The sequence below is a fragment of the Nomascus leucogenys genome, chromosome 5 (genome assembly GCF_006542625.1).
Source record: "Nomascus leucogenys isolate Asia chromosome 5, Asia_NLE_v1, whole genome shotgun sequence".
NCBI classification, from domain to species: Eukaryota; Metazoa; Chordata; class Mammalia; order Primates; family Hylobatidae; genus Nomascus; species Nomascus leucogenys.
The window spans coordinates 62,307,103-62,334,075 of NC_044385.1; the positions used below are offsets into that span (position 1 = coordinate 62,307,103).

At 37.9% G+C, this 26,973-nt stretch overlaps 1 protein-coding gene across 2 annotated transcripts in view; it reads left to right on the forward strand.

Annotated features, from left to right (window-relative positions):
* The window catches only part of MICU2 (mitochondrial calcium uptake 2), a 113,746-nt gene extending 87,643 nt beyond the window's left edge, over positions 1-26,103 (forward strand). Inside the window, exons 7-12 of one of the 2 annotated variants that reach the window (XM_003273102.4) lie at positions 4,316-4,381; positions 8,660-8,757; positions 15,691-15,862; positions 22,625-22,733; positions 23,470-23,627; positions 25,442-26,103. In XM_003273102.4, coding sequence (XP_003273150.1) covers positions 4,316-4,381; positions 8,660-8,757; positions 15,691-15,862; positions 22,625-22,733; positions 23,470-23,627; positions 25,442-25,546 — 708 coding nt within the window. In that variant the 3' untranslated portion in view covers positions 25,547-26,103. The remainder of the gene's footprint in view (positions 1-4,315; positions 4,382-8,659; positions 8,758-15,690; positions 15,863-22,624; positions 22,734-23,469; positions 23,628-25,441) is intronic. The other variant, XM_030813248.1, reaches the window with a different exon arrangement.
* Positions 26,104-26,973: the final 870 nt, after the last annotated feature.

The window sequence follows — 26,973 nt, forward strand, 5'->3', positions numbered from 1 at the left end:
TGCACATGTACCCTAAAACCTAAAGTATAATAATAAAATAAAATAATAAAAATAAAGAAAAAAAGAAAGAAAGAAAAAGAGAATTTCAGACCTGGGAGGATTTTATTTCTGTTTTTATTCCTGGGAGTTACAAGGTACACAGAGCCAAATCTTGGAAGTACTGGACCCACTATACACACATCCAAGAATAGTAAAGCTGGAGGCGATTTTATAAAGTGGGCGTAGCGGAGCCCCTGATAATAATAGTGGGCGTCATACTCATCAGCACCAAAGTTTTGATGCACTGTGGTAATGTTTAGTGATATGTAGCCAAATCACAAAGTCCGTAGACAAAGCAGATCCTGAGCATGAAACTGAACATGAAAAAAGGCAGTAGAAGGCATATTGTTGTTGTTGTTTTCACAGAGCTACACTGATGTGCCTTTTACCATACAGTCCTTATTGTACCTACAGCCTCCCTCTACTCCTGAATTTGTTATGCATACCTACTTTAAAATTTTTTCAAATACATTTTTTCACACAATAGCTTAACATGCTGAATTTATGGAACAATTTCTGAATACCACAGATATCTCCATAAATGTTGGAAAATTGTTGGGTGATTACCTCATGAATTAAGAAAATATCCAAAAGAATATGTAAGGATACATCATTGATTTTGTTTTTAAGTATATAAAGGTCACCATTGTAAACATGAAAGAAGGTTCTTTGTGCTGATCATAGAAATGAACCACTAAAGTTGATTACCCATAGAGTGTGATACAGCATGTCATTTAAAAAAAAAAAACAGCATTGAAGAGGAAAAACTACATTTACATTAATTATTTGAATAGTTTTTTCACTTCCATGGTCTTTGTATTAGTAAACCTAAGTATGTAGCTGTGTGTGTGTGTGTGTGTGTGTAGATGGAGCCTCGCTCTGTAGCGTGTGTGTGTGTGTGTGTAGATGGAGCCTCGCTCTGTCACCCAGGCTGGAGTGGTACAGTGGCACGATCTCAGCTCGCTGCAACCTCCGCCTCCCGGGCTCCAGCGATTCTCCTGCCTCAGCCTCTCGAGTAGCTGGGATTACAGGCATGTCCCACTGTGCCCAGCTAATTTTTTGTATTTTTAGTAGAGACAGGGTTTCACTATGTTGGCCAGGCTGGTCTCGAACTCCTGATCTCAGGTGATCCGCCCGCGTCAGCCTCCCAAAGTGCTGGGATTACAGGCTTGAGCCACCATGTCTGGCTGTATGTAGCATCTTATATTTGAGATTTTCTTCAAAGAACCAAATAGTTCTTTTCACATCAAAAAAGCATATTTAAAAGGCAGGGATTTATCTTGGCTCATCTGAATGTTTTCCTAGTAGATTTTATTTATTGCTCTCCCCACCATATATCTACTAGAAAAGTAATGAGAATCACTTTAATACCTAAAACATAAATGTAACAAAGTGATTTGAGTAGCAAATGTAAAAATAATAATGAAGTATGGTAATAAAAGCCTTGTGAAGATGTCCTAAAATACAGATTGCCTCAGTTTGTTACTTTTGTGTTTTGTGAATATTCATGTTTTATTAACATTCAGATCTGAAAACTGTGTTAGTAAGTGTATTGCTTACTTCTTTATCCCAAGAACTCGTAAAATAGCAACTGTCTGTGTGAGCTGTTCTCTGTCAGCTAATAATAAAAAATAGCAACTGTGATCAAAGCCAGTAATGGTTAATCCATTTAATCTTTACCTTGATCAATGGTACATGTGTTTATGTGGGATACATGCCAGGGTTTTAGTGCAATCTCTCTAAACAGTAGATTAATGACAGGTCTGTTTCCTAGTATCGGTTGCTCCTTAGGTGGTCCTTTTATTTCACGTTGTTTTCATATTGGTGGGAAGGACTGCACACTTAATATAGTAGCATTATAGTTTTATCATACTAAATACACCTGCTAGAGTTATTTTTAAATAAATATAGATGCCTTTTACGTGAGTTGTGAGGGAAATGCAAGTTAAAACCACAACATACTACTACACTCAAGAGAATGACCAAAATTTAAAAGACTGGTCACATCAAATGTTGGTGAGAATATGAAGAAACCAGAATTCACTTTGGAAAATAGTTTGGCAGTTTCTTATAAAGTTAAACAGATTTATTATCTCCTACGTGTTTATCCAAGAGAAATTAAAACCCACATCCACAAAATTGAGTTGTAAAAGATGTTTGTGGCATTTTGATTCACAGTAGCCAAAAACTGGAGCCATGAAAACACCTATCAACAGGTGAATGAATAAATAGTAGTAGATTCATGAAATGTAATAAAACGCAACAATAAATGGCAACAGACTACTGACAGGCAAACAACATGGGTGACTCTCAAGACCATTATGCCGAGTGAAAGAAGGCAGACACAAAAGAATACATACTATTTAATTTCATTTATTTGAATTTCTAAACTAGGGGAAACTAATTTAGGTGGGGAAAAAAATCAGAACTGTCTCTGTGGGAACAAGAATAAAAGAGAAACCAGGATTGACTGGGAAGAGACACAAAGAAACTTTGTCAAAATTGTATGGCTGATATTTGTACATTTTAATATATGTATTTTTTCCTGAAGAGCTGTAAATAATAATTGGGAGGGGAACAGGGAGCAGGTAGAGGTATAGATGAGCCAGGAATGGCAGAATACTGATAATTATTGAAGATAAATAATGTTTATATGGTGACTTATTGTAGAATTCTGTTCATTTTACTCAAGTTTGAAATTTTCTGTAATAAAAATTTTTAAGAGGTTCCAGGGGAATAAGCACAGGGAGAAATGTTTGGATATTGAACTTGGCATTATACCATTTGATTGTCAACTTTAAAAATAAAAGGTAAAATAAATATAAAGCTTTTTAACTTTTTTCCCGAAAATAATTAAGTAGGGGAAAGGGGGGTATTGAAAACTGGCTGAGAGATTTAGAGAACTAGAAATAAACCACTTGCCTGAAACAAACATAATAGAAATAGCTAAATTCGAAATAATTAATACAGAATTAATTGCAGCAGTTTTCAAACTGTTAAATAGCCCAGAAAAAAATGGATAGAGATTTGTCTCCTAATTGATTTGAATCCATAGTTTGGGATTTTGTCTACATCTGATTTTTTTTAAATGCCTTCTTTTTTAAATTTGCTTTCCATATGAGGATTGATACAATTTGATTCTGAAAGGCAGGTAGGTTTTTTAATGTACTCAATTTCAAAGTACTATTTACAGTGTCCTAATTAGTAGAAATGTAAGTCTTTAAATTATTTTAATGCTTTATAAATGCATAAAGGGTAAAGGAAGACTATGTGTATGATATAAATAGCTTTTTAAAAACTATAGGCCGGGCATGGTGGCTCAAGCCTATAATCCCAGCACTTTGGGAGGCCGAGGCGGGTGGATACGAGGTCAGGAGATCAAGACCATCCTGGCTAACACGGTGAAACTCCATCTCTACTAAAAATACAAAAAAATTAGCTGGGCATGGTGGCGGGTGCCTGTAGTCCCAGCTACTCGGGAGGCTGAGGCAGGAGAATGGCATGAACCTGGGAGTCGGAGCTTGCAGTGAGCAGGGATCGTGCCACTGCACTCCAGCCTGGGTGACAGAGCGAGACTCCGTCTCAAAAAAAAAAAAAAAAAAAAAACTATATACTTGAAAATGTCACCATAAACTAGTGATACAACTAATTATGAATAAAAATTATCTTGAAAGGACAGCATAATCTTGAAGTTCTTATAGAGTGCCGCCTAAGAACATGTATCTATTAAGTAAGCTAGCTTTCTTAGTAGAAGATTGTAGTAATAATAATGTTAATACTTTGTTATCTCTTTTGTCCTTTGATTCCTGCATTGTCTAAGAGAAAAAGATAATAGGAGTTATGATTAGAAAGAATTTAAGGCGGTGGCTCATGGCTATAATCCCAACACTTTGGGAGGCCGAGGCAGGTGGATCACAAAGTCAGGAGATCAAGACCATCCTGGCTAACACGGTGAAACCCCGTCTCTACTAAAAATACAAAAATAAAAAAAAAAATTAGCTGGGAGTGGTGGCAGGCACCTGTAGTCCCAGCTACTCAGGAGGCTGAGGCAGGAGAATGGCGTGAACCTGGGAGGTGGAGCTTGCAGTGAGCCTAAATTGCGTCACTGCACTCTAGCCTGGGCGACAGAGCAAGACTCCGTCTCAAAAAAAAAAAAAGTTAATATTTAGCAAATAACTAGTATATATTTTATAACAATAAGTTGGCATCTATTTTTTAGGTTGTTTTGAAAAATCTGGTAGGTACACGTGTAAACCCATGTTTGCAATCTTTTTAGCTGCAGAAGATCATAAGTAAACAAGATGACTTGATGACGGTGAAAACTAATGAAACTGGATATCAGGTATGTACAGATGATTTCCAAACAGTGGATATTTATAATAGCTACTCTATTTTGTTTGTTCAGATATTCCCAATAGTTACCAATAGATTTGGTATCAGCAGTTTAATTTTTTCAATACAGTCATGCACCACATAACTTTTCAGTCAACAACAGACTGCATGTATGTGGTGGTCTGAACAATAGGCTATACTTTATAGCAGAGGTGTGTGGTGGGGTGTACCATCTAGGTTTGTGTAAGTACACTCTGATGTTCGCACAGTGACAATCACTTAATGCATTTCTCAGCAATACATGACTGTATTTTAAATACATGTGCTATATTTACATGTTCCTGACTTCAGGTGGTGCACAGGAGTATGTAGGTAGAGCAGAATTTCCCTCCAATTCACACAGTTCTCCTCCCTGGGCAATTAGTACTTTCAGTTTCTTGTGTATTCTTCCAGAGAGATTTTATGCATATATAAGTATACATGTAAAGAAGTAAATAGATACATCTATATTATTTTTTCTGTTTTAATATAAGCAGTAACATGCTCTACATTGTTCCACACTCTTCTTTTTTAACTTAATATATGTAAAGATGTGTTTTTTTTTTTTTTTTTGGTTTTTTTGTTTGTTTGTTTGTTTGTTTTTTTGAGACAGAGTCTCACTCAGTCTCCCGGGCTAGAGTGCAGTGGTGCGATCTCAGCTCACTGCAACCTCCACCTCCCCAGTTCAAGCGATTCTCCTGCCTCTGCCTCCCAAGTAGCTGGGATTACAGGCACATGCCACCCACACCCAGATAATTTTTTGTATTTAGTAGAGACAGGGTTTCACCGTGTTGGTCAGGCTGGTCTCAAACTCCTGACCTCAGGTGATCCACCCGCTTCGGCCTCCCAAATTGCTGGGATTACAGGTGTGAGCTACCGTGCCCAGCCCATAGTTTTTTTAAAAGCACTCATTAAAACAAATAGGGCAGGGAGGTGGGCATTGAACTTGGCAAAGAGCATCTACAAAAAACCTACAGCTAACATACTTATTGATGAAAGACTGAATTCTTTTCCCCTAACATCAGGAGTAAGGCAAGGATGTTCATTCTTGCTACTCTTGTTCAATACAGTGCTGAAAGTTCTAGCCACTCCAATAAGGCAAGACAAGGAAATAAAAGGCCTACTGATTGGAAAGTAAGGAATGAAACAGTCTCTTTTTGTAAATGGCATTGTCTCTGTAGAAACCCCCAGGGAATCTGCAAAAAAAAATCACAAAACAAAACAAAGCTTCTAGAACTAATAATTGATTTTAGGAAGGTCACTAGGTACAAGAAAAACGTACAAAAATCAGTCACGTGTATATATCAGTGAACACCAGGGACACAAAAATTTTAAATATAATACCATTCACAATTTTCAGAAAGTAAGGAAATCTCTTCAGCAAATGTTGCTGGTACAACTGGATATCTATGTGTAAAAGAATAAAGTTGGACTCCTATCTCACACCATATATAAAAATTAATTCAAATGGATGTAAGAGCTAAGCTTATAGAGCTCTTAGAACAAAACAAGAGCAAAGCTTCATGGCATTGGATTTGGCAACAATTTCTTAGATAATGACACTAAAATCACAAGCAACAGAAGAAAAAGTAGATATATTGGATTTCATCAAAATTAAAAATTCGTCACTTTGGGAGGTGGAGGTGGGCAGATAACGAGGTCAGGAGATCGAGACCACCCTGGCTAACACGGTGAAACCCTGTCTCTTCTAAAAATACAAAAAAATTAGCTGGGCCTGGTGGTGGGCGCCCATAGTCCCAGCTACTCAGGAGGCTGAGGCAGGAGAATGGTGTTAACCTGGGAGGCGGAGCTCACAGGGAGCCGAGATCGCGCCACTGCACTCCAGCCTGGGCAACAGAGCGAGACTCCGTCTCAAAAAAAAAAAAAAAAATTAAAAATTTGTGTTCATCAAAGGACACTATCAAGAGTGGGAAAAGATAACCAACATAATGGAAGAAGATACTTGCAAATCACATATCTAATAAGAGTCTATCAGTATATATAAAGAACTCTTCTTACAATTCAACAAAGTGATTAACAACCCAATTAAAAACTGGACAAAGGACTTTTACTATTTCTCCAAAGAAAATAGGCAAAAACAAGCACATAAAAGGATACTCAGCACCTTTAGTCATCAGTGCAATGCAAATTAAAACCACAGAGAGATATACAGCCATCCAAATGACTAAAAACAAACCACTGACACACCAGATGGTTGCAAGGATGCAGAGAAACTGAATCACTCATTGCTAGTGGGAACGTAAAACCACCACTCTGGAAAATAGTGATTGTGCTCCTGGGATTGTATCCCAGAGAAATTAAAACCTATGCTCGTACAAAACCTGTACACGAATGTTCTTAGCAGCTCAGTTGGGCAGCATCCAGCCCAAACTGGAAACAATCTAGATATCTTTTGTTGAATAAACTGTGGGACTCCATTACCATGAAATACTGCTCTGCAATAAAAAGAAACACAATTGATATGGCAAAAGATAAAACAACCTGAATGAATCTCCAGAGAATTATGCTGAGGGAAAAAAAAATGCCAGTACCTAAAAGTTACAAACTGTATTATTCTGTTTATATAACATATTTGAAATGACAACATAATGGAAATGGAGAATTCATTAATTGTTGTCAGAGGCTAAAAAGGGTGGGAGCAGGAGGAAAGCTGGTGTGGCTATAAAAGCAACATGAGGGATCCTTGTGGTGAAGGAATGTTCTATATATTGACTGTGTCAAGTTGTGATATTTCACCATAGTTTTGCAAGATTCTACCATTGGAGGATACTGAGTAAAGGACAGAGAGGATCTTTTTGTATTGTTTCTTACCATTGCGTGTGAAATCTATAGTTATCCCAAAATAAAAAGTTATTTTCTTTAACGGTCTTATGAGAAATACTTATTTGTTCCTTGGATTATCAGTTCTTCTAGACTGGGTTTTTGTGCCTTTTGCCTGATTTGTTGTTTTTCTATTTCTTGCTACAATGTCTTTGTATAGTTGTCATGCCTTATATTTTCTTCATGCCCATGCTCTATCCAGACCCTCTCTGCTCTGGTAGAGCACGAATGAGATTCTCCTTAATACTCTTCCCACCGTATCTGGAACTAATTTATCTTTTCCCCTGAGCTGCAGGTGCTGCATTTTGCTCCACCATTTTGTTTACTAAAGGAGAGAGGGGAGTTCCCTGGTCTAAATGTAACCCTTACTGGAGCACCTAGACTCTGCTTTCTCTCTGTGATTCTATTAAAATGTTCCAGATCACAGCCCACTCCACCCTCCAAGGTATATCCCACCCTGTGGGCTTCTGATTATTCCCTCAATTTAACATAGTGCCCTGAAAGAAGCCGTTGAAGCCCTTCTTCACTCTGCTCAAGTCCCACCAAGCTCCAGGGAGGAGCTTCTACTGAAGAGTTTGCCATGACTTGTCTCAGGGTTGTCTTCTCACCCTGTTAATCTACTTATCGCAGAATTGAAGGTTTTAATGAATTCCTCCTAAGAAATTCATTAAATGAATTAATGAATGAATTAAATGAATTCATTTAATGAATTCCTTCTAAGGCAGTAATCTGACATTCTGAGAAGCAGGGTCGGGGTGGTGGTAGGATTAGGAGACATGCTAGACTATCCCACACCTGAGTCTAGTGTTTCTCTGACTGCTCTTTTTCAAAATTGTGGCTTAAACTTATATCCCCTTTTGTTGTTTGGTTGCTGATTTTTTTTTTTAGCAGTTTTGTTATTTTTATTATTTTATTAAAGAATTAAAGAAGAATGTGTGAATCTGCCTCACTCATTACATTTAATGGAATTCTCACCTGTTGATTTTATAATTAGGAAAAGCAAGTCTTTTGCAAATATTTCCAACATTCAACAAAAGCTCGAAGACTTTCTTGCTTTAACTCTCTCAGTGCTGCTTCATTAGTAAAGGCCTGGAGATCATATTTTGAAGTAACATTTATTTCACTATTCTAAACTTCCTTTTTGGCCTGATCTAAGATCTTGTTTCATGCTGAAGTCCACCTTGAGTATTTTAGCCCTTATTGTTTATTGCCTACTTGAACAACGATGGTTATGGAGTGTTATGCAAAATAACAGAAGGAATGGCTCTATCCCTCTTTTACAACTTTTGTTGTTGTTGTTGTTGCTGTAAGAAAAATCCTTTCTGGATATTATTCTAAGATTTCTACTCTACAGATTGTATTTTTATTCTTATTTATAATTATTTTAAATTATTGTAATTTTTAATAGGAAGCAATAGTGAAAGAAACTGAAATTAACACAACTCTTCAGATGCATTTCTTTGGAAAAAGAGGACAAAGAAAACTTCATTATAAAGAATTTCGAAGGTAAATGCAAATATTTACATTCATTTAGGGAAATTTTATGGGTAAGAAATAAAGAGAAACAGAATATATTCATTTCCTAGAACTGCAGATCATAAAACTAAAATACTTTTTGTGGATTTTGTGGATCTGTATAGTATTTATCTCTGAGAACTAAACCTATGAAATAGAAACTAAAATTAGTATGCTCAAAATATTCTACCTTATTATAGAAAGTAATATCTGTTTCATAGAATACAATAATTCTTTTTAGTAACTTAATGTTTGCCACAAAGAACCATGCGCCTAGCGTCAGTTGTTCTTTAGGCAAAACAAACCAACCCAACTTAAAACAACAACCATTTATTATTTTCGTGAGTCTTTGAGTCAGTTGGGCAGTTCTCCTGATTGGAACAGGATTGGCTGATCTTGACAGTACTCTTGCATTTGCAGTCCGCTGATGGCTTTGCTGGCTGCTGGCTTTTCTAAGATGGTCTCAGCTGGGACACCTCAGCTCTGCTTCATGTAGTCTCTCATTCTCTAGCACAAGGTTTGGCAAACATTTTCTGCAAAGGCCTAAAGAGTAAATATGGTCTCTGTCACAACTACACAACTCCATGGTTGTAGTGTGAAAGCAACCATAAACAGTACATTAACAAATAGACATGGACATGTTCCAGTAAAGCTTTATACTAACATTAATTTTAAGTACGTGTTTAACCTCCCTAAGCTCATTTCTTTATCTAAAAAGTAGACATACTAATGCTTACCTTATATGATTATTATAAACATTAAAATACAGTGTCCTGTCTACCATCTTCCCAATGATAATAATGCCATGCATAGTGAGACAGTGCGCCTCCCTGTGCTACTCCACTAACCAAAGTCTTAAAACAGGTATCAAAAAGCAGTGCAGAATAGTGGGGAAAAACAGACTTGGGAGGCAGGAGACCTGCATCTTATTCAGCTGAATCTAGTTTAATAAAGATTTATTGAATGTGATATATGCTATTGTGTGTCAAATTACTCCTCAAACACTAGGGATAGTACCTTCTGGAAACTATCTAGTAAACATGCAGAAAAACATTTAAATACATTGTAGTCAGTGCTTTCTTAGATAAATAGGGTATTTGGGTAACACAGAAGATCACTTAGTGTACCCTGTGTTGAAGGTTGGGACTAGGTGATCAGGGAAGGCTTTCTAGAAGAAATACTAAGTTGAATCTTGACAAACTAGCTGGGATTAACAGGCAAAAGTGGTTTGGGCAGGAGGCATTTGAGGGAATGATAACACAGCAAGAGCAAAGACGTAGAGGCATGAAAGTGTATGGTTTGTAAAGGAAATTAGAAGCAGTAGAGTTGATAAAGTAGTAAGCATAAGGTGAGGAGAACGGAGGCTGGGAAGTACGAACTTACCTGTGTGAAGGTTTTATACACCATAAGTTAGAGGTAGCTTGTTGATTAACTCAGTGATGAGAGGCCCTGAAGAAGGCCACGTGAAGGGTATTTGGTCAGATGTGCCCATCACTCTGGCAGCAGAGTAAAGGATAGGTTTTGAGAGAGAAAACCATTCAGACATTCCAGAAAAGAAATAAGAGCCTTGGGCCGGGCGCGGTGGCTCACGCCTGTAATCCCGGCACTTTGGAAGGCCGAGGCAGTGGATCACGAGGTCAGGAGACCGAGACCATCCTGGCTAACATGGTGAAACCCCGTCTCTACTAAAAATACAAAAAATTAGCCAGGCATGGTGGCGGGCACCTGTAGACCCAGCTACTCGGGAGGCTGAGGCAGGAGAATGGCGTGAACCCTGGAGGCGGAGCTTGTAGTGAGCTGAGATCGCGCCACTGCACTCCAGCCTGGGCGACAGAGCGAGACTCCATCTCGAAAGAAAGAAAGAAAGAAAGAGAGAGAGAGAAAAAAGAAAGAAAAAGAAAGAAGAGCCTTGAACTAGTGTAGTGGCAATAAGGATTTTGAAGTAGGAAAGATTTCCAGACACAGGAGATAAAATTGTAGGGCTCAGTGATTGATTAGATTTAAGGAAGGAAGAAGAATGCATGAAAATCCAAGTGCCTCCTGCCCTTCAGCCTGGGTGACAGAGTGAGACTCTGTCAAAAAAAAAAAAAAAAGAGAAAGAAAGAAAAAGAAAAGAAAAAAGAAAATCTGGCCGGGCGCGGTGGCTCATGTCTGTATCCCAGCACTTTAGAAGGCCGAGGCGAGTGGATCACCAGGTCAGGAGTTTAAGACCAGCCTGGCCAACGTAGTGAAACCCCGTCTCTACCAAAAATACAAAAATTAGCCGGGCAAGGTGGCAGGCATCTGTAATCCCAGCTACTTGGGAGGCTGAGTTAGGAGAAGTGCTTGAACCCGGGCAGCAGAGGTTGCAATGAGCCGAGATTGCATCACTGCACTCCAGCCTGGGCAATGGAGTGAGACTCTGTCTCAAAAAAAAAAAAAAATCTAAGTTTCTGAATTAGATTTTTTCTAATCCCACTAATCCCAGTTTACCTGATGGCTACACTGAGTCATTTAAGCTCTCTAGAACAATTTTTTCAACAACATTTTAAACCATACCTCTTCTTGTATATTTAAAATATCACTCTCTCAATGTTTTTTAAAGTTCCAAAAATATCATAATTTAAAACAAGGAAAGCTATTATCATAATACTGATATTGTCATATTACTGATAATTTTTCAAACCGTATTCACAGAGATACTAATATGTCACTCCACTTCACTTTACAGTTCCCTAACTCGTTAACTTTTAAGGTTGCTTCTCACCTTACTTTTCTTCAATGGGAATGATTTTATTTAGAATTCTTACTTTAAATTTTTTTAAATTAGTTCTTCTATAAATTATGGGCCCTGTGAAATTTGTCATACCATCATGCAATTTTTTTAATCCAATTAAATTAACAAAAACTTTAAAAATGAAATTTTTCAAGAGCTTTCTTAGATATTGCAAAGTGTCCCTAAAGATAAAATTGTAATTATACTAGGCTGGAATTTACAACAATCATAAGATATCTTTTAAATTTTGCTAAGTCATAAAATAACAGAAAATGGCTTCCAATAATATTTTCAAAAGCTTGCACTAACGTACTAGCCAAATTAATCATTGATATGCCACAAAAATGGTTTCATATGTATTATTTGGAGCTTATACTTTTGTGTTTCTGGGAGTATAATGTTATAACATGTTTAACTGACGATGTAAGTAGGCAAAGGCTGAAAATACAGGAGTGACAGGGTATCACTAGAAGAGCAAGGTCCCTGAACGGAAGGAAGTACAGGAATATAGGTGGGATTCAGAGTGCAGCCACTGACAAGAAAAGGGACTCCCCGTCCGTTGTGACAGGAAGAAGAGGGTGGGGAAAAGGATGCATGTGGATGCTGTTACAATTTTTAGTGACAAGAAAATGAATGAATTTATTAAACAATGATTTCTAGTTTCTGTAGGAAGCAGGGGCAAAGTCATAGGCTGAGGATAAACAGAAAAGAGAGTGAAAATGAAATAGCCTCTATGTAAAATCAAAAAGATACATTTCCAGGCTAGCAGAAGAGTGTCTGTAAGGGTCAAGGACCCAGTTGAAAATGTGCACCATCAATTTGTGCAAATACCACTATGTGCAGTTAGTTATAGTATGGTTTTCTTTAAGCCATACTTGAAGAAGACCTCTTGCAGTCCATTAGAGCTGAGGTTGTGGGTGAGAAAGTGGAAAGCGATTAACAGCGGAGGCTGGAGCTGGGTGCGGCGGCTCACAGCTGTAATCCCAGCACTTTGGAAGGCCAAGGCAGGCAGATTGCTTGAGCCCAGGACTTCGACAGCAGCCTGGGCAACATGGCGAAACCTCATCTTTACAAAAGAGATGCGTGGGGTGGTGTGCACCCGTAGTCCCAGTTACTTGGGAGGCTGAGGTGGGGAGGATCACCAGAGCCCAGGGACGTTGAGGCCGCAGTGAGCCGTGATCACACCACTGCACTCCAGCCTAGGCAACAGAGTGAGACCCTGTCTTTAAAAAAAAAGAAAAAGTGGAGTCTGGGCATGAAGAATGAAAATGAAGATAGTTACATATCATCCTCAGTACCATCACAGCGACTGGCAGGTACTTACATGGTGCATGGCGTCTTTCTAAGTACTTTCCATATGTGTCATCTCACCTGTCCTTACAAGGTGAGGTAAGTGTCTTCTCTTTATAACTAGAATCTGATGAGGTTGAGGGACTTGTTACAGGATCACATACTTTAGAAACTGAAGAGGCGAGATTCAGGTTTCTCATGAAAGATTTAGGTGATCACGTAGTTTCTGAAAGAGTTCCACAGTTCCCTGGTAGGTGGTGGGTGCATTGAATGGGCTTTCAAGTACCAGACTAGGTTACCAGAAGGACAGTCATATTCAGTAGATACTACCATGGATCAAAAGAAACTCATCAGTTAAAGAAAAATTTGTCACTTGTTTTCTGATTTTTTTTTACTTATACAACTAATCAAAAAGATTTTCCAGCTGAAATATCACTTAACCGTTTAAGTAAAAACCACAGTGTAATTTAATTCTGTCTCAGAATTTTGGTGTGCTTTTATTGTTATGAAAGCAGCAGATAATTTAAATTGTGAAAAATGAGTTTTCTATCAACCTACTACATATTGTTCTGGGGGAAAGCATTGACTCTTGGGCTACTCAGGCAGTTCCTGATGGCATTTACCCGCCCTGCATCAATGCCTTTTGATTTTGTTGTGTTTTTCTGGTCTTTTTTACTCTTCTCTCCTACTCCCTTTGGTGATTTTTCTTCTTCTGCATTTCTTTTTTCTTCTTTTAAACTCCATGATTAGCCTTAAAGATAGTGACCAGAAATAACCCCTGAGTTTATTTCTAGTCTGACACATTTGACCTCATTTTTTATTCCAATGAATTTTTTAAACTGAAAATAAACCTGTGACTTAAGATATATAATGGTTAGAAGGAAGAAAATTGGCCTCAAGTCTTCTCGTCAGGAAAAATTGGGGAGGATATTGATACTGATGTACTTTTTAGGGCTGAGATTGTTAAAAATTCTGAAATGCCAATTATTAGTTGAGGATTTCTGAGTTTCATGAAGCGTTTTTATAAATTCAGAGGTGTCTAGAGGCAGTGGTGTGCTAGTAAATATGTTTAACAATCATCTGTCTCAGGAAAAACAGCCTTGATTTGTAGTGTTTGCCAATTAGTAGTATAAATAAATAAATACTCTACCATGCCAATATCAAGCTCCCCTGCATGAAGCAGAGGTGGGAAGACATGCATGATGGACTCACAGCCTGTACGCGCCACTCCAGTACAACACTGCCTAAACAATTCCAATAAGGAAAAACAGATCTCTCCCGTTGTTTCCAATTAACCCACTAATTTATAAAGTATGTAATTTGTTCACAATGTGTCTGGCAGCCTTATCTACTATAAATTTTCCAATTCATATATGCATGTTCAGATCATGTTCCAGACTTTCATGTTATAACAAGATAATATGATTTTAGGCTTAAAGGGAAAAGATTATCATCATAAATGGATTTATATTCATTAAAAGTAGTGTAATTAGGTAAGATGAAAGTAGCTTAATCCAGACAATGTATAGTTTAACAGCAATTAAGTTTATAATATTTCAGCCTCTGATAGAGACTCGCATCGAGCCTGAAGAAAAAAGGGAAAGAAACAAGTTAGTAATGTTTTTATACCCTATCTTCTGCTTGCCTAATTCAGTGTACACTCATTTGCAAGTAAAGCATACATTTAACAGTTCTAATAAGAATCAGTTGAATGTCATTACAGTATACAGGGCAGGAAAACTCAACAAAATAAAAGGCAAAGTATATCAGTAAAATATTTTGTTGCTCTATCAGTCCAAATTTGAAATGCTTCAAATTTTAGATAAAGTTCTGCTTTGACCCAGAAAGAAACATGACATTGATGAATCCCTGTATTCAGTACACTCAGAAAATGTTTTAAGTAACAAACTCTTGCCTACCATGTAGACAGAGGTCTAAGATCAAACTCCTCCATCATGCTTTTAAGATTTATGGGATAAATGTAGAACTTCAAGCAAGTCATTTTTTAAGTGATGATTTTTCTCCCACTGAACTGGAATGTCCCTTTTCTATCACCCCATGTATATTTTCATTTGAATTTGACATGACAGATAGTACCGATCTTTTAACATGTGGAAAAGTGAATAAAGGGATCTGCAGTGTATTAAAATTCATGGAGATGATAATACTTTTCACATGATTTAGGTTATAAATAAATCAAGTGCAACGTTTCTGGGTTCAAGTTCAAAGAAGATATATTTTAATCTGATATCTTTTCAACGTGTCCCTTTCCTGGGAAGCCATTGATGACATTTTGATCGAAGTGCCATGTTGTTTTTATAAGAAAGGAATGTTGAGTCATATCGACATGTATTATTGTCAAAAAGATTATGTTTTTAGATAGAGCTAAACTTTTGATGCCAAGCCATTGATTACACTGATTAACTTTGGTATTTGAAAAATATTAGGAAGTAGTAATTATGATTAACATTCTAAAAGCAGTGTCCCACCTCAATTTTAAATTTATCTGATTATTGATAATTTTGCTGTATTGGAAAAAAAACTAGTTTCCATGGAATTGTTTTTTCTGGATGTATCAAAGCAACATTTTACATATTTTTTTAAGTCTTTAGATTTATCAAAATGTAGGTTGCCAGGTATAACTTACACAAACAAGTTGAGTATAGAGAGTTACTGATGGAAGCCAGTGTTGGACTTAATCAGTTTCTCTGCATCCTCCCTCTCCCCACAATCCTTGCACAGCACTAATGCTTCATCCTGCTCACCATCAGGAGGCAGCCACTCAGTAGGTAATAGTGAAGGTACTTTGCAGACCCATTTACAATATTTAAGGTTGAATGCCACTAGTTACTTTACTAATTTTGTATTTTAACATTTAGATTTATGGAAAATTTACAAACAGAGATTCAAGAAATGGAATTCCTTCAGTTTTCTAAAGGTTTGAGTTTCATGAGAAAAGAAGACTTTGCAGAGTGGCTACTTTTTTTCACTAACACTGAAAATAAAGATATTTATTGGAAAAATGTGAGAGAGAAGTTGTCAGCAGGAGAGGTTGGTATACCCTTTTATTATGCGTGTGATAAAGATGATATAATAAGTTAGACATGTTTACTTAAATAAAGTAACTTCTGAATTAACCACGACTGTGCTACCCTCGATGGTATATAAAATCAACTTGAGGAATGTTCTCTACATGCTCTTTTCCTGTGAAGGAAAACTACTGCCTAAGACAGAATCAGTATAGCAATTACAAGTTTTCCATTTCCGGTAAAGTCAAGAATAAGACAAGTATCACCACTATTATTTAATATCATTCTGAAATCTTAACCAGTCCAAATTAACAAGATTATTTAAAAGAGTATAAAAATGTGAAAGGGGGTAGTAGTTGTCTTTGTTTTTATGTGATGCAATTATATGCCTAGAGAACCCAAGAGAATCCAGTAGAAAAACCGTAGAAACAATAAGAATTCAATAAAGTACCTGTCACGATGCTAATATATAAGAAGCAGCAGCTCTCCTATATACAAATTACAAGTAGAAAATGTAATGACATGCATATGTATGTGTATATATATACGAGATGTATGAAATGATGATTGCCAAGCTATTATATAATTATTCATGTACAGTGGTGAGGTTTCAAGTGTTTTTTACTTTCTTTGTACCTTTATGTATTGTTCCAAAAAAATGTTTACAATGGACGTGTATTTTATGTAACTTTTTAAAAAGTTACTTCTATTGTAAGAAAAAAGATAATAAATTGCAATAGAAGAACCCAGTTATAACTGCAAGATAAATATATAACAATTAGAAATAAATTTAACAAAAAAAAAAGAAGAAAACTTAATAGCCTTGATGGATATAAAAAGAAAACTTATCTAAATTATAAGACATCCCCTATTATTGAATAGAAAGTCTTAGAATTATAAATACAGCAATTCTGCCTTCAGTTAGTCTATAAGTGTAATGGTTATATTAGAACAGCCCAAGTTTACTGCAGTTACAAATTAACCCTGAAATCCCCCTGGCTGACACTGAGTTTCTTGCTCAGTCATGCCACAATTCCATCGTGGGCTGATAGGAGTCTCTGTCTGCATAGAGGTCTAGACCCATTCAGGGGTCTAGACTCTCTGAGGCTGTGCCATCTTGGAGTTACATCATCTGAAAGAAGTACCACGCTCAGAGGCTGTGGCAGGAAAAGAAGGAGGGGAGTCAAAATCCAGCAACTAAATGTTTTGGCCTGGAAACATCACATGACATTTGGCTGTTGGCCAGACTAATCACATAACCCCACCTGAATGCAGGGAGGCAAGGAACTTCAGTCTTTCATACGTGCAGGAATCAGAAAAGAGCCAGATACTGGTGAACACTCGTAGGTTTCAATAAAAATGCCATTGAATTCTTGGGAAGAAACTAGACAAGCTATAAAACTTTATATGATCACGCCTGTAATCCTGGCACTTTGGGAAGCCAAGGTGGGCAGATCATGAGGTCAGGAGATCAAGACCATCCTGGTTAACACAGTGAAACCCCGTCTCTACTAAAAATACAAAAAATTAGCCGGGCATGGTGGCGGGCGCCTGCAGTCCCAGCTACTCGCGAGGCTGAGGCGGGAGAATAGCGTGAACCCAGGAGGCAGAGCTTTCAGTGAGCTGAGATCGTGCCACTTCACTCCAGCCTGGGTGACAGAGCGAGACTCTGTATCAAAAAAAAAAAAGACTTTATATGAAAAGAATGTCAACATATTAAAATATATTATCAAACCTTGGTAACTAAAACAGTTTGTTACTGACAATGAATTTGACAGACTCCAGAAATAGACTTAAGCATATGAGAAATTTAGTAATTATGAAATAGTATTTTAAATTAGTTGGGTAAAAGAATTATTAATAAATGGCATTAGGATAATTCACTGGCCATCTGAGGGAGAAAATGAACATAAATCTTTACACCATTCATTACTCTAAAATACATTTTGGATGAATCAAAAAATTAAATGTTGAAAAAAATGAAACTGAATAAGTCGTAGAAGAAAACATGGAAAATGTTTCATCTTAGGTTATATACCTTTCTAAGCAAAACCCAAAACCTTTCAAAGAAAACTTGATGAAATACCTAAAAGTTAAAATTCTGTTGCCTTACCTCATCCCCTGCAAAAATTATAATCAGAGTCAAAAGAAAAAGTTAACAACATGAGGAAGGGGGAGATACTGATATGTAAAGACCAATTTTCTTAATTTATAATGGGATCTTTAAAAATCAGTAGGGATTGGCTGGGCGTGGTGGCTCATTCTGTAATCCCAGCACTTTGGGAGGCCAAGGAGGGTGGCTCTCTAGAGGTCAGGAGTTCGAGACTAGCCGGGCCAACATGGTGAAACCCCATCTCTACCAAAAAATACAAAAAAAAGTAGCCAGGCATGGTGCCACACACCTGTAGTCCCAGCTACTCAGGAGGCTGAGGCGGGAGAATTGGATGAACCTGGGAGACAGGCTGCAGTGAGCCAAGATCGCGCCTGGGGCAACAGTGAGACTCTGTCTCAAAATAAAACAAAATCAGTAGGTATCAAGAACTTTAAATGGTCTGAGATTTTTTTCCCTATTTAATACATCATGAGAACTTGAAAATCAACATGTGAATAACTGTAGTGTCTGAAATTTTATCCCTTTGCAAGTTAGCCTGCACAGTTTCATGGATGCTTGCAGAAGATACAAGACTATTGAGTCAGACACAAAGAATTTTATTATCGTAATGTAGCAACAACATGAGTAACATATTTGTGTCAGTTGCCCCTTGCCTCCCAAGCCCCATGGGCATGATGCTGAGAGGCCCAGGTAGATGCTGCCCACAGAGCAGATTCACATCACAGCTGAGGACCCTCATCTTAGTGGTCTGAATGTTTGGTAATGGGCAGTAAACAAGCCTTCCTGAGCTTTGCTGCAGTGGGAGGCATTGTGTATTCATGATACTGGACAGTAAGCAAAGCTGTCCTGTGCTCCTGAGGAACAGTGCTGTCCACTATACAAACAGTTCTCCTGCCTCAGCCTCCTGAGTAGCTGGGATTACAGGCGCATGCCACCATGCCTTGCAATTTTTGTATGTTTAGTAGAGATGGGTTTCACTGTGTTGGCCAGGCTGGTCTCAAACTCCTGGCCTCAGGTGATCCGCCTGGGCCTCCCAAAGCACTGGGATTACAGGTGTGAAAACTTGAAGATATAATCTGGAACAAAAATGCAGTCGGTGCCTCTGATAGATGTACAGAAACGTGAGACCTAGCTGGGCACGGTGGCTCAAGCTTGTAATCCCAGCACTTTGGGAGGCTGAGGCGGGCAGATCATGAGGTCAGGAGATTGAGACCATCTTGGCTAACATGGTGAAACCCCATGTCTACTAAAAATACAAAAAATTAGCCAGGCGTGGTGGCGGGTGCCTGTAGTCCCAGCTACTCGGGAGGCAGAGGCAGGAAAATGGCGTGAACCCAGGAGGTGAAGCTTGCAGGGAGCCGCGATCGCGCCACTGCATTCCATCCAGCCTGGGTGACAGAGCGAGACTCCATCTCAAAAAAAAAAAAGAAATGTGAGACCCATGGAGAACAGTCTTGCACAGTAAGTTACCTAACAACCCATTAGAAATCTGGGCAAAGGATATAAACAAGACACAAGAAGAGAAATCCACAAATGACTAATAAGCATGTGAAAAATGTTTAACTTCATTCACAATTAAAGACGTACATATTCAGGCCAGGCCTATGGCTCACACCTGTAATTCCAGCACTTTGGGAGGCCGAGGCAGGTGGATCACCTGAGGCCGGGAGTTTGAGACCAGCCTGGTCAACATGGTGAAACCCCATCTCTTGTAAAAATACAAAAATTAGCGGGGTGTGGTGGCGCATGCCTGTAATCGCAGCTATTTGGGAGGCTGAGGCAGAAGAATCGCTTGAATGAGGGAGGCAGAGGTTCTGGTGAGCCAAGATCACGCCACTGCACTCCAGACTGGGCGACAGAGCAAGACTCCGTAAGACATGCAAATTTAAACATTAATAAAATACCATTTTTCATCTATCAGAAAAGCAGACATCAAAAAAGTTGTACCCAGTGCCTACTTTGAGGTCATGACAGAAGCAGCCACTCTTTTATTTGTGCAGATAAATACACTGGTTTTTTTCTTTTTCTTTTTTTCCTCTCTGCCTATCATCTTGTAAATATACTGTTAAGAGAATAAAGCAAGGTACAGAAATATGTGAAGAGATTGTTCCCATTATGTAAAACAAGGAGATGTGCGTGTACATGTATGCACTTTTGATAAGAATAGAATATCAGCCAGGCGCAGTGGCTCACGCCTGTAATCCCAGCACTTTGGGAGGCTGAGGCAGGTGAATCACCTGAGGTCAGGAGTTTGAGACCAGCCTGACCAATATGGTGAAACTCCATCTCTACTGAAAATACAAAAATTAGCTGGACGTGGTGGCGGGTGCCTGCAGTCCCAGCTACTCGGGAGGCTGAGACAGGAGAATTGCTTGAACCTGGGAGGCAGAGGTTGCAGTGAGCCAAGATTGCAACATTGCACTCTAGCCTGGGTGACACAGCAGGACTGTCTCAAAAAAAAAAAAAAAAAAAAAAAAAAAGAATAGAATATTTCTGGATGGAAACAAAGAAATTGGGAACTCATGTCTGGGGAATGGAACTGGGAATCAGAGTGGAAGAACTCTTCATCATTTATCCTTCATGTTTGAATTTTTAACCATGTGCATATTACTTTTTCAAAAACTTTATTGAAATATTTAAAAATAAAAATTTCATGAAGTCACAAAAGCTGGAAACCAGTGAACCTTGAGTAAGACCGCACATTACAGAGGGCATGATCCTCAACATCCTACAAAGAGAAACATTTTTTTTCAGGCAGGGAAGAATTTACTTTCATATTAATAATTTTTGGCTGGACACAATGGCTGACACTTGTAATCCCTGCACTTTCTGAGGCTAAGGTGGGAGGATCACTTGAGCCCAGGAGTTTGAAACCAGCCTGAGAAACATAGCGAGATCTCATCTCTACTAAAAATAGAAATAAAAACATTAGTTGGGTGTGGTGCTGTGTGTCTGTAGTCCCAGCTACTTGGGAGACTGAGGCAGGAGGATAGCTTGAACCCAAAATTTCAAGGCTGCAGTGAGCTGTGATCTGGACTCCAGCCTGGGTGACAGAGTGAGACACTGTCTCAAAAACAAAATAAAAACTAAGAGAATTTTCATACTTTGTTTACTTTTGTTTGCTTTTGAGACAGAGTCTTTCTTGCTCTGTTGCCCAGGCTGAAGTGCAGTGGTGCAATTAGCTCACTATAACCTCAAACTCCTGTGCTCAAGGGATCCTTCTGCCTAAGCCTCCTCAGTAGCTGGGACCACAGGCATATGCCACCGTGCCTGGCTAATTTTTGTATTTTTTGTAGAGACGGGGGTTTCACCATGTTGCCTAGTCTGGTCTCCAACTTCTGAGCTCAAGCAGTCGGGCCACCTCAGCCTTCCAAAGTGCTGTGATTACAGTCAGGAACCACTGTACCTGGCTTTTATTGTTTTAATGGAAAAAACTGAGTTTTCTTTTAACTTTTTTATTTATTTGTTTGTTTTTAGACAGAGTCTCACTCCATCACCCAGGCTGGAGTGCAGTGGCGCGATCTTGGCTCACTGTAGCCTCCACCTCACGGGTTTAAACAGTTCTCCTGCTTCAGCCTTCCAAATAGCTGGGACTACAGGTGTGCACCACCACACCCAGCTAATTTTTTTTTTTTTTTTTTTCTTTTTCACCATGTTGACCAGACTGGTCTCGAACTGCTGACCTCAGGTGATCTGCCTGCCTTGGCCTCCCAAAGTGCTAGGATTATAGGCATGAGCCACAGCACCCAGCCTGTTTGTTTGTTATGTATTTTTTGAGACAGTCTCGCTCTGTCGCCCAAGCTGGAGTGCTGTGGCGTGATCTCGGCTCACTGCAAGCTCCGCCTCCTGAGTTCATACCATTCTCCTGCCTCAGCATCCCAAGTAGCTGGGACTACAGGCGCCTGCCACCACGCCCGGCTAATTTTTTAGTTTTTGTATTTTTAGTAGAGAAGGGGTTTCACGGTGTTAGCTAGGATGGTCTCCGTCTCCTGACCTCGTGATCCGCCCGCCTCTGCCTCTCAAAGTGCTGGGCTTACAGGCATGAGTCACCGCGTCCACGCCGTTTGTTTTATTTGTAAGTGCTCAGATTTTGAAGTCAGATGGACCAAGGTTCAGATCCTGATTGTTCCAGTTAGTAGACTTTGGGCAAACTATATAACCCCTGAAGCGTTACTTACCTAAGACTTAGAGATGCTAAGGTCATACACGTTACAAAGGGCAGAACCGGAATTTCAGCGTTAAGTCCATCTAACTCCAAAACCCTGTGCTCTTACTCAGTGCCATGTCCACTAATAAAACTTAGCAGAAGTGGACCACTTAATAGAGTACGTTAGTCTCTTCAAGCTGCCACCTCAAAACACCACAGGCTGGGCAGCTTAAACAATAAATGTATTTCTCACAGTTCTGGAGGCCAAGAGTCCAAGATAAGGCACCAGCAGAGCCAGTTTCTGGTGAGGCCTCTTGCCCAGCCTGCACACAGCACCTTCTCACTGTGCCCTTTGTGTGGCCATTTCTTTGTGTACACAGAGAGAAAGGGACAGAGAAAGCCCTGTTGTCTCTTCCTCTTAGAATGACACTAGTCTTTACGGTAGAAAAGAAAGTTCATAGTTAACATTTATAAGATTATTTAATGTACTTACAAAATTGTAATAAAAACTCTTACTTTATTAGAGCATTAGTTTGGATGAATTCAAGTCATTTTGCCATTTTACAACTCACTTGGAAGACTTTGCTATTGCCATGCAGATGTTCAGTTTAGCTCACCGTCCTGTCAGACTAGGTAAGTTATATGAAAAACCATTTAATTTTTATCATCTATAAACAGTTTTACTATATTCTCCAACTAAATGCTACCAATCAAGGAACAAATTATAAGTAAAAATAGTTGATTGACCTTTTAATTCAGTGTGGTTATTCTAGATTTAGAATACCAGTACTCCAGTTTAATGGTTACTTTCTATACTTTTATTTTCTCATTCTCCTAAAAAGAAGGAAGAAGGCTGGGCATGGTGGCTCACGCCTGTAATCCCAGCACTTTGGGAGGCCAAGGTGGGCGGATCACAAAGTCAGGAGTTCAAGACCAGCCTGGCCAACATGGTGAAACCCCGTCTCTACTAAAAATACAAAAATTAGCTGGGCGTGGTGGCAGGCACCTGTAATTCCAGCTATTCGGGAGGCTGCGGCAGGAGAATCGCTTGAACCCGGGAGACGGAGGTTGCAGTGAGCCAAGATCATGCCACTGCACTCCAGCCTGGGCGACGAGCAAGACTCGTCTCAAATATATGTCTAGAGCATTGATTAAAATAGCTCATTTGTCTTGCAGTGACTCTCCTGACATTCGTCAGCTTATGGTTTCAATATTTTCTTCATGGGTATTTTTGTTTTTGTTTTACTTTCCAAATAATAAAAATTTGGATTTGCTTTTACTTCTCAAATAATGAAAATTTAGATTAATTTCACTTAGACTATTTCACATAGTTGATAAGTTGTTTTATGTTTGTTTGTTTGTTTGTTAGCTGAGTTTAAGAGAGCTGTGAAAGTAGCAACAGGACAAGAACTCTCAAACAATATTTTGGACACTGTCTTCAAGATCTTTGATTTGGATGGTGATGAATGCCTTAGTCATGAAGAGTTTCTTGGGGTGTTAAAAAACAGAATGCATCGAGGTTTATGGGTAACAGATTTTTTTATATAATACATGTTTACATTGTCATTAACTGAATGATATTAAACCTAGAATTTGGGCAATTGTACAGTCTTTAAATGGAGTTTTCATCACTTATAAAAAGACTATAAGCTGTAATTGAAATACAGAACTATATTTTATACATGAGATTAAACATCTTTGCTTTTTAAAAAATAATCTGAATCTAATAAGAAATCACTATTTAAAGTTACTGTGAGCTACGATCGCACCACTGCACTCTAGTCTGTGCAACAGAGCAAGCCCTTGTCTCCAAAAAGAAATAAACAATTTTTTAAAAAAGAAATTACTATTCAGAAATGTAGCCTAGCTGGACATGGTGGCTCACATCTGTAATCCCAGCACATTGTGGGAGGCTGAGCCGGGTGGATCACTTGAGGCCAGGAGTTCCAGACCAGCTTGGATAACATCATGAGACTCTGTTTCTACAAAAAAAGGAAAAAAAATCATAGCCTAGGATTTGACTAACGACATGTAATTAATATATGTAAATTCAAATCCCAGCTCTACTGTTTATTAACTGCTTAATCTTGCAAAGCCACTTAATTTTTTTTAGTCTCAGATTCTTTACCCATACCATGAGGAAACTAATCTACCAGAAAGCATTATTGTGAGAATTTAATCTAAAATACTTAGTATGGTGGCTGAGATTATGAAGTAAATTTCACTATTAGCATTATTCCCTCAAAGTCACATATGAGTCTATACTTGTGGGACAAATCAAATTCAGATTTTTGTTCAGATTAGAATGTGCTAGAAGCACTCTCAGAAAAGAAGTCAGCCAGGGGAAGACTAGGGTCCAAAGAGAATCTACATGGTTGGTAGGTAGGCAAGAAGAAAGGAAGGAGAGAGAGAGAGAATATGGTACTATTCATGAAAATAAAGCCATTTACAACTTAGAAAAGCAATTCCATTTCCTGCAACAAACATAACTTAGGGAAAAATAAATACTATTTTCATTAGCAAACATATTAATATTTTATAAGCTTTGCAGTTATCCAACACCCATAAATATATTCCAGGAAATTAAGCCAGTCTTTTCAGTTCACAATTGAGTGTACCTGGGAGTCTCTTTGCCCTTTCTCAGAAGACATCAAAAAGAAAAGCTGTAAATCAGTCATAAGAAAAAGAACATATATAATCTGGAGTAGAACTGTGCTTCCACTTGGCTACTTTTCATCAGTGCTATGCTCCTGTGGTCACCCGGATCCAAATATTTCCTAACCTTTACCTATTCGTTTTGTTGAGAGTAGTAGTAATCCACATGTACTTTTAGCTAACAAAACACTTCCATGAATTAGATTATTTCTTGAAACTTTTCATCAAATATTTTGTGACCTTTTTTTTTTTTTAAATTTTAGCCAATGTTAAATCAAAGCTTTAGGCTTATAATTTTATTCTACATAGCTAAATAAAGTTCACCAGAAAAAAAAAGAAAGATTATAAAACATTATAAAAGGAAAACATTATAAAGTAATTAGATTTTAAAGCCAGTATGTGAAAGAAGAGATGGCCCAAAGTCTTCATTACCCTCTTACAGAAGAAACTCCATTAATGTGTGCTGAGTCTGGTTCCACTCCCAAGTAACCTTAAGCGTAGTCACATTCACTTTTTGTCTTTTACCCTCATTTTCAGTTCTGTTGTGATCATCTTTTACAACATAATTCACCCTCAACTACTTTTGGAGGAGTGTGGGAAGGAAATAAACAGTAACGTAAAGTACACATGAAATCACGATTAACCTTGAAGACAATGACCCCTTGATTTTTACTTTCGGTTAACAGGTACCACAACATCAGAGTATACAAGAATACTGGAAGTGCGTGAAGAAAGAAAGCATTAAAGGAGTAAAAGAAGTCTGGAAACAAGCTGGAAAAGGTCTTTTTTAATAAAAGATACATGAGTATGGCAGTTATATTGTTCCAAATGTCAAAATTTGTGATTTTTTAGAAGTACTAGCTATTTATCTTCCTAAGTCTTCATTGATATTCTGTGTGATACAAGCATGTCTTGTACTTGCTTTCTGATTCATAATTTTATTAAAGAACTTAGTAGAAAGAAAAGTAAGTATAAAAATGATATTGGATTCTGTCAGAAGGCCTAGATTTGAAATAATGTTTTGTACTTCGGTAAGATGGAAAACTTAGTGATTCACTGATTTCTTAGACACTCTAATATGATACGCTTTCTGGAAGGATAAAACAAGTACATATGAGAAAAAGTACTTGAGACCAAGGCTGGCATCAATTCCAGACATCCTCATGTTCCTAATAGGCTAAATGAAGTTGAAAACTTATTTCAGATTTTTCTCATCTGTACCTTATATCTCATAAATTTATTGTATATTTTATGTCAGTAGCTTAGATGTTTATTGTCTTTAAAATAACATGTAAACTTCAATGTTCTATTTGGAAGCAGAATAAAATATTTACATAGATACAAAAAATACTGAGGTGCTTTTTATTTTACATGTGTTTTTAAAACTACTTTAAAAAAATTGTAAATACTCTCATCCCTTGCTAGCCTCATTAGTTCTTAAAACCTGGTGTAGTTGGGAGAAATTTTGATCCCAAGGTCAGGGTCTCATGGGATATATTAGGTTGTGGGAAACATATGTTGCCAGAAAGTAATTGGCATTAAACTAAATATCAAATGGCATTTTTTAAAACATGGTAAATAAAAATTATAAAAAAACGTGTCTCAGACACACAATTTAGAAAATTGCAAATATATAAAACCAGTTCCATTCTCTAGAGAACTGGCTGATTCCAAGGCTGTGACAGGGAAAGTCCAAGATAAGCCTAGAATATATTGTGCCTAAAAGTAAAGATGGGCTCAGAAAATGGTGAAGAGTCAGAAGGACAAAGCCAGCTTGAAGGGGCTGCCCATGTGAAATCTGGTTCAGTTTGAGGGTCAGAATAATTAATGTCAGTAATAGATTATAGCCTATTGAATAAAATAAGAATTCATGAGTTTACACCAAAAATTAATGAGGCCAGAGAAACCTCTCCCTTATTGTTGAAGGATAATGCCTTGAAATATGTTAATCCACTAAATTGAAAAACTCTCCCTCACAGTTTAATGATTGAAATTGACAAGAGGCAAAAGCTTTTGTCCATTTATTACAAAAAATATTTTGCTCCTGATTAAAAAACAAATTTGCTCTAATGAATTGTTTTATAAATAATTGCTTATAAAATAATTTTTTCTCTCTCTCATAAAACCAAAAGAAAAGATACACAATGCAAGAAAGTATAAGTATGAATGAATGAATCCTCCACCATTTTCTCTGTCAGCCACGAAAATGCTGACTCCT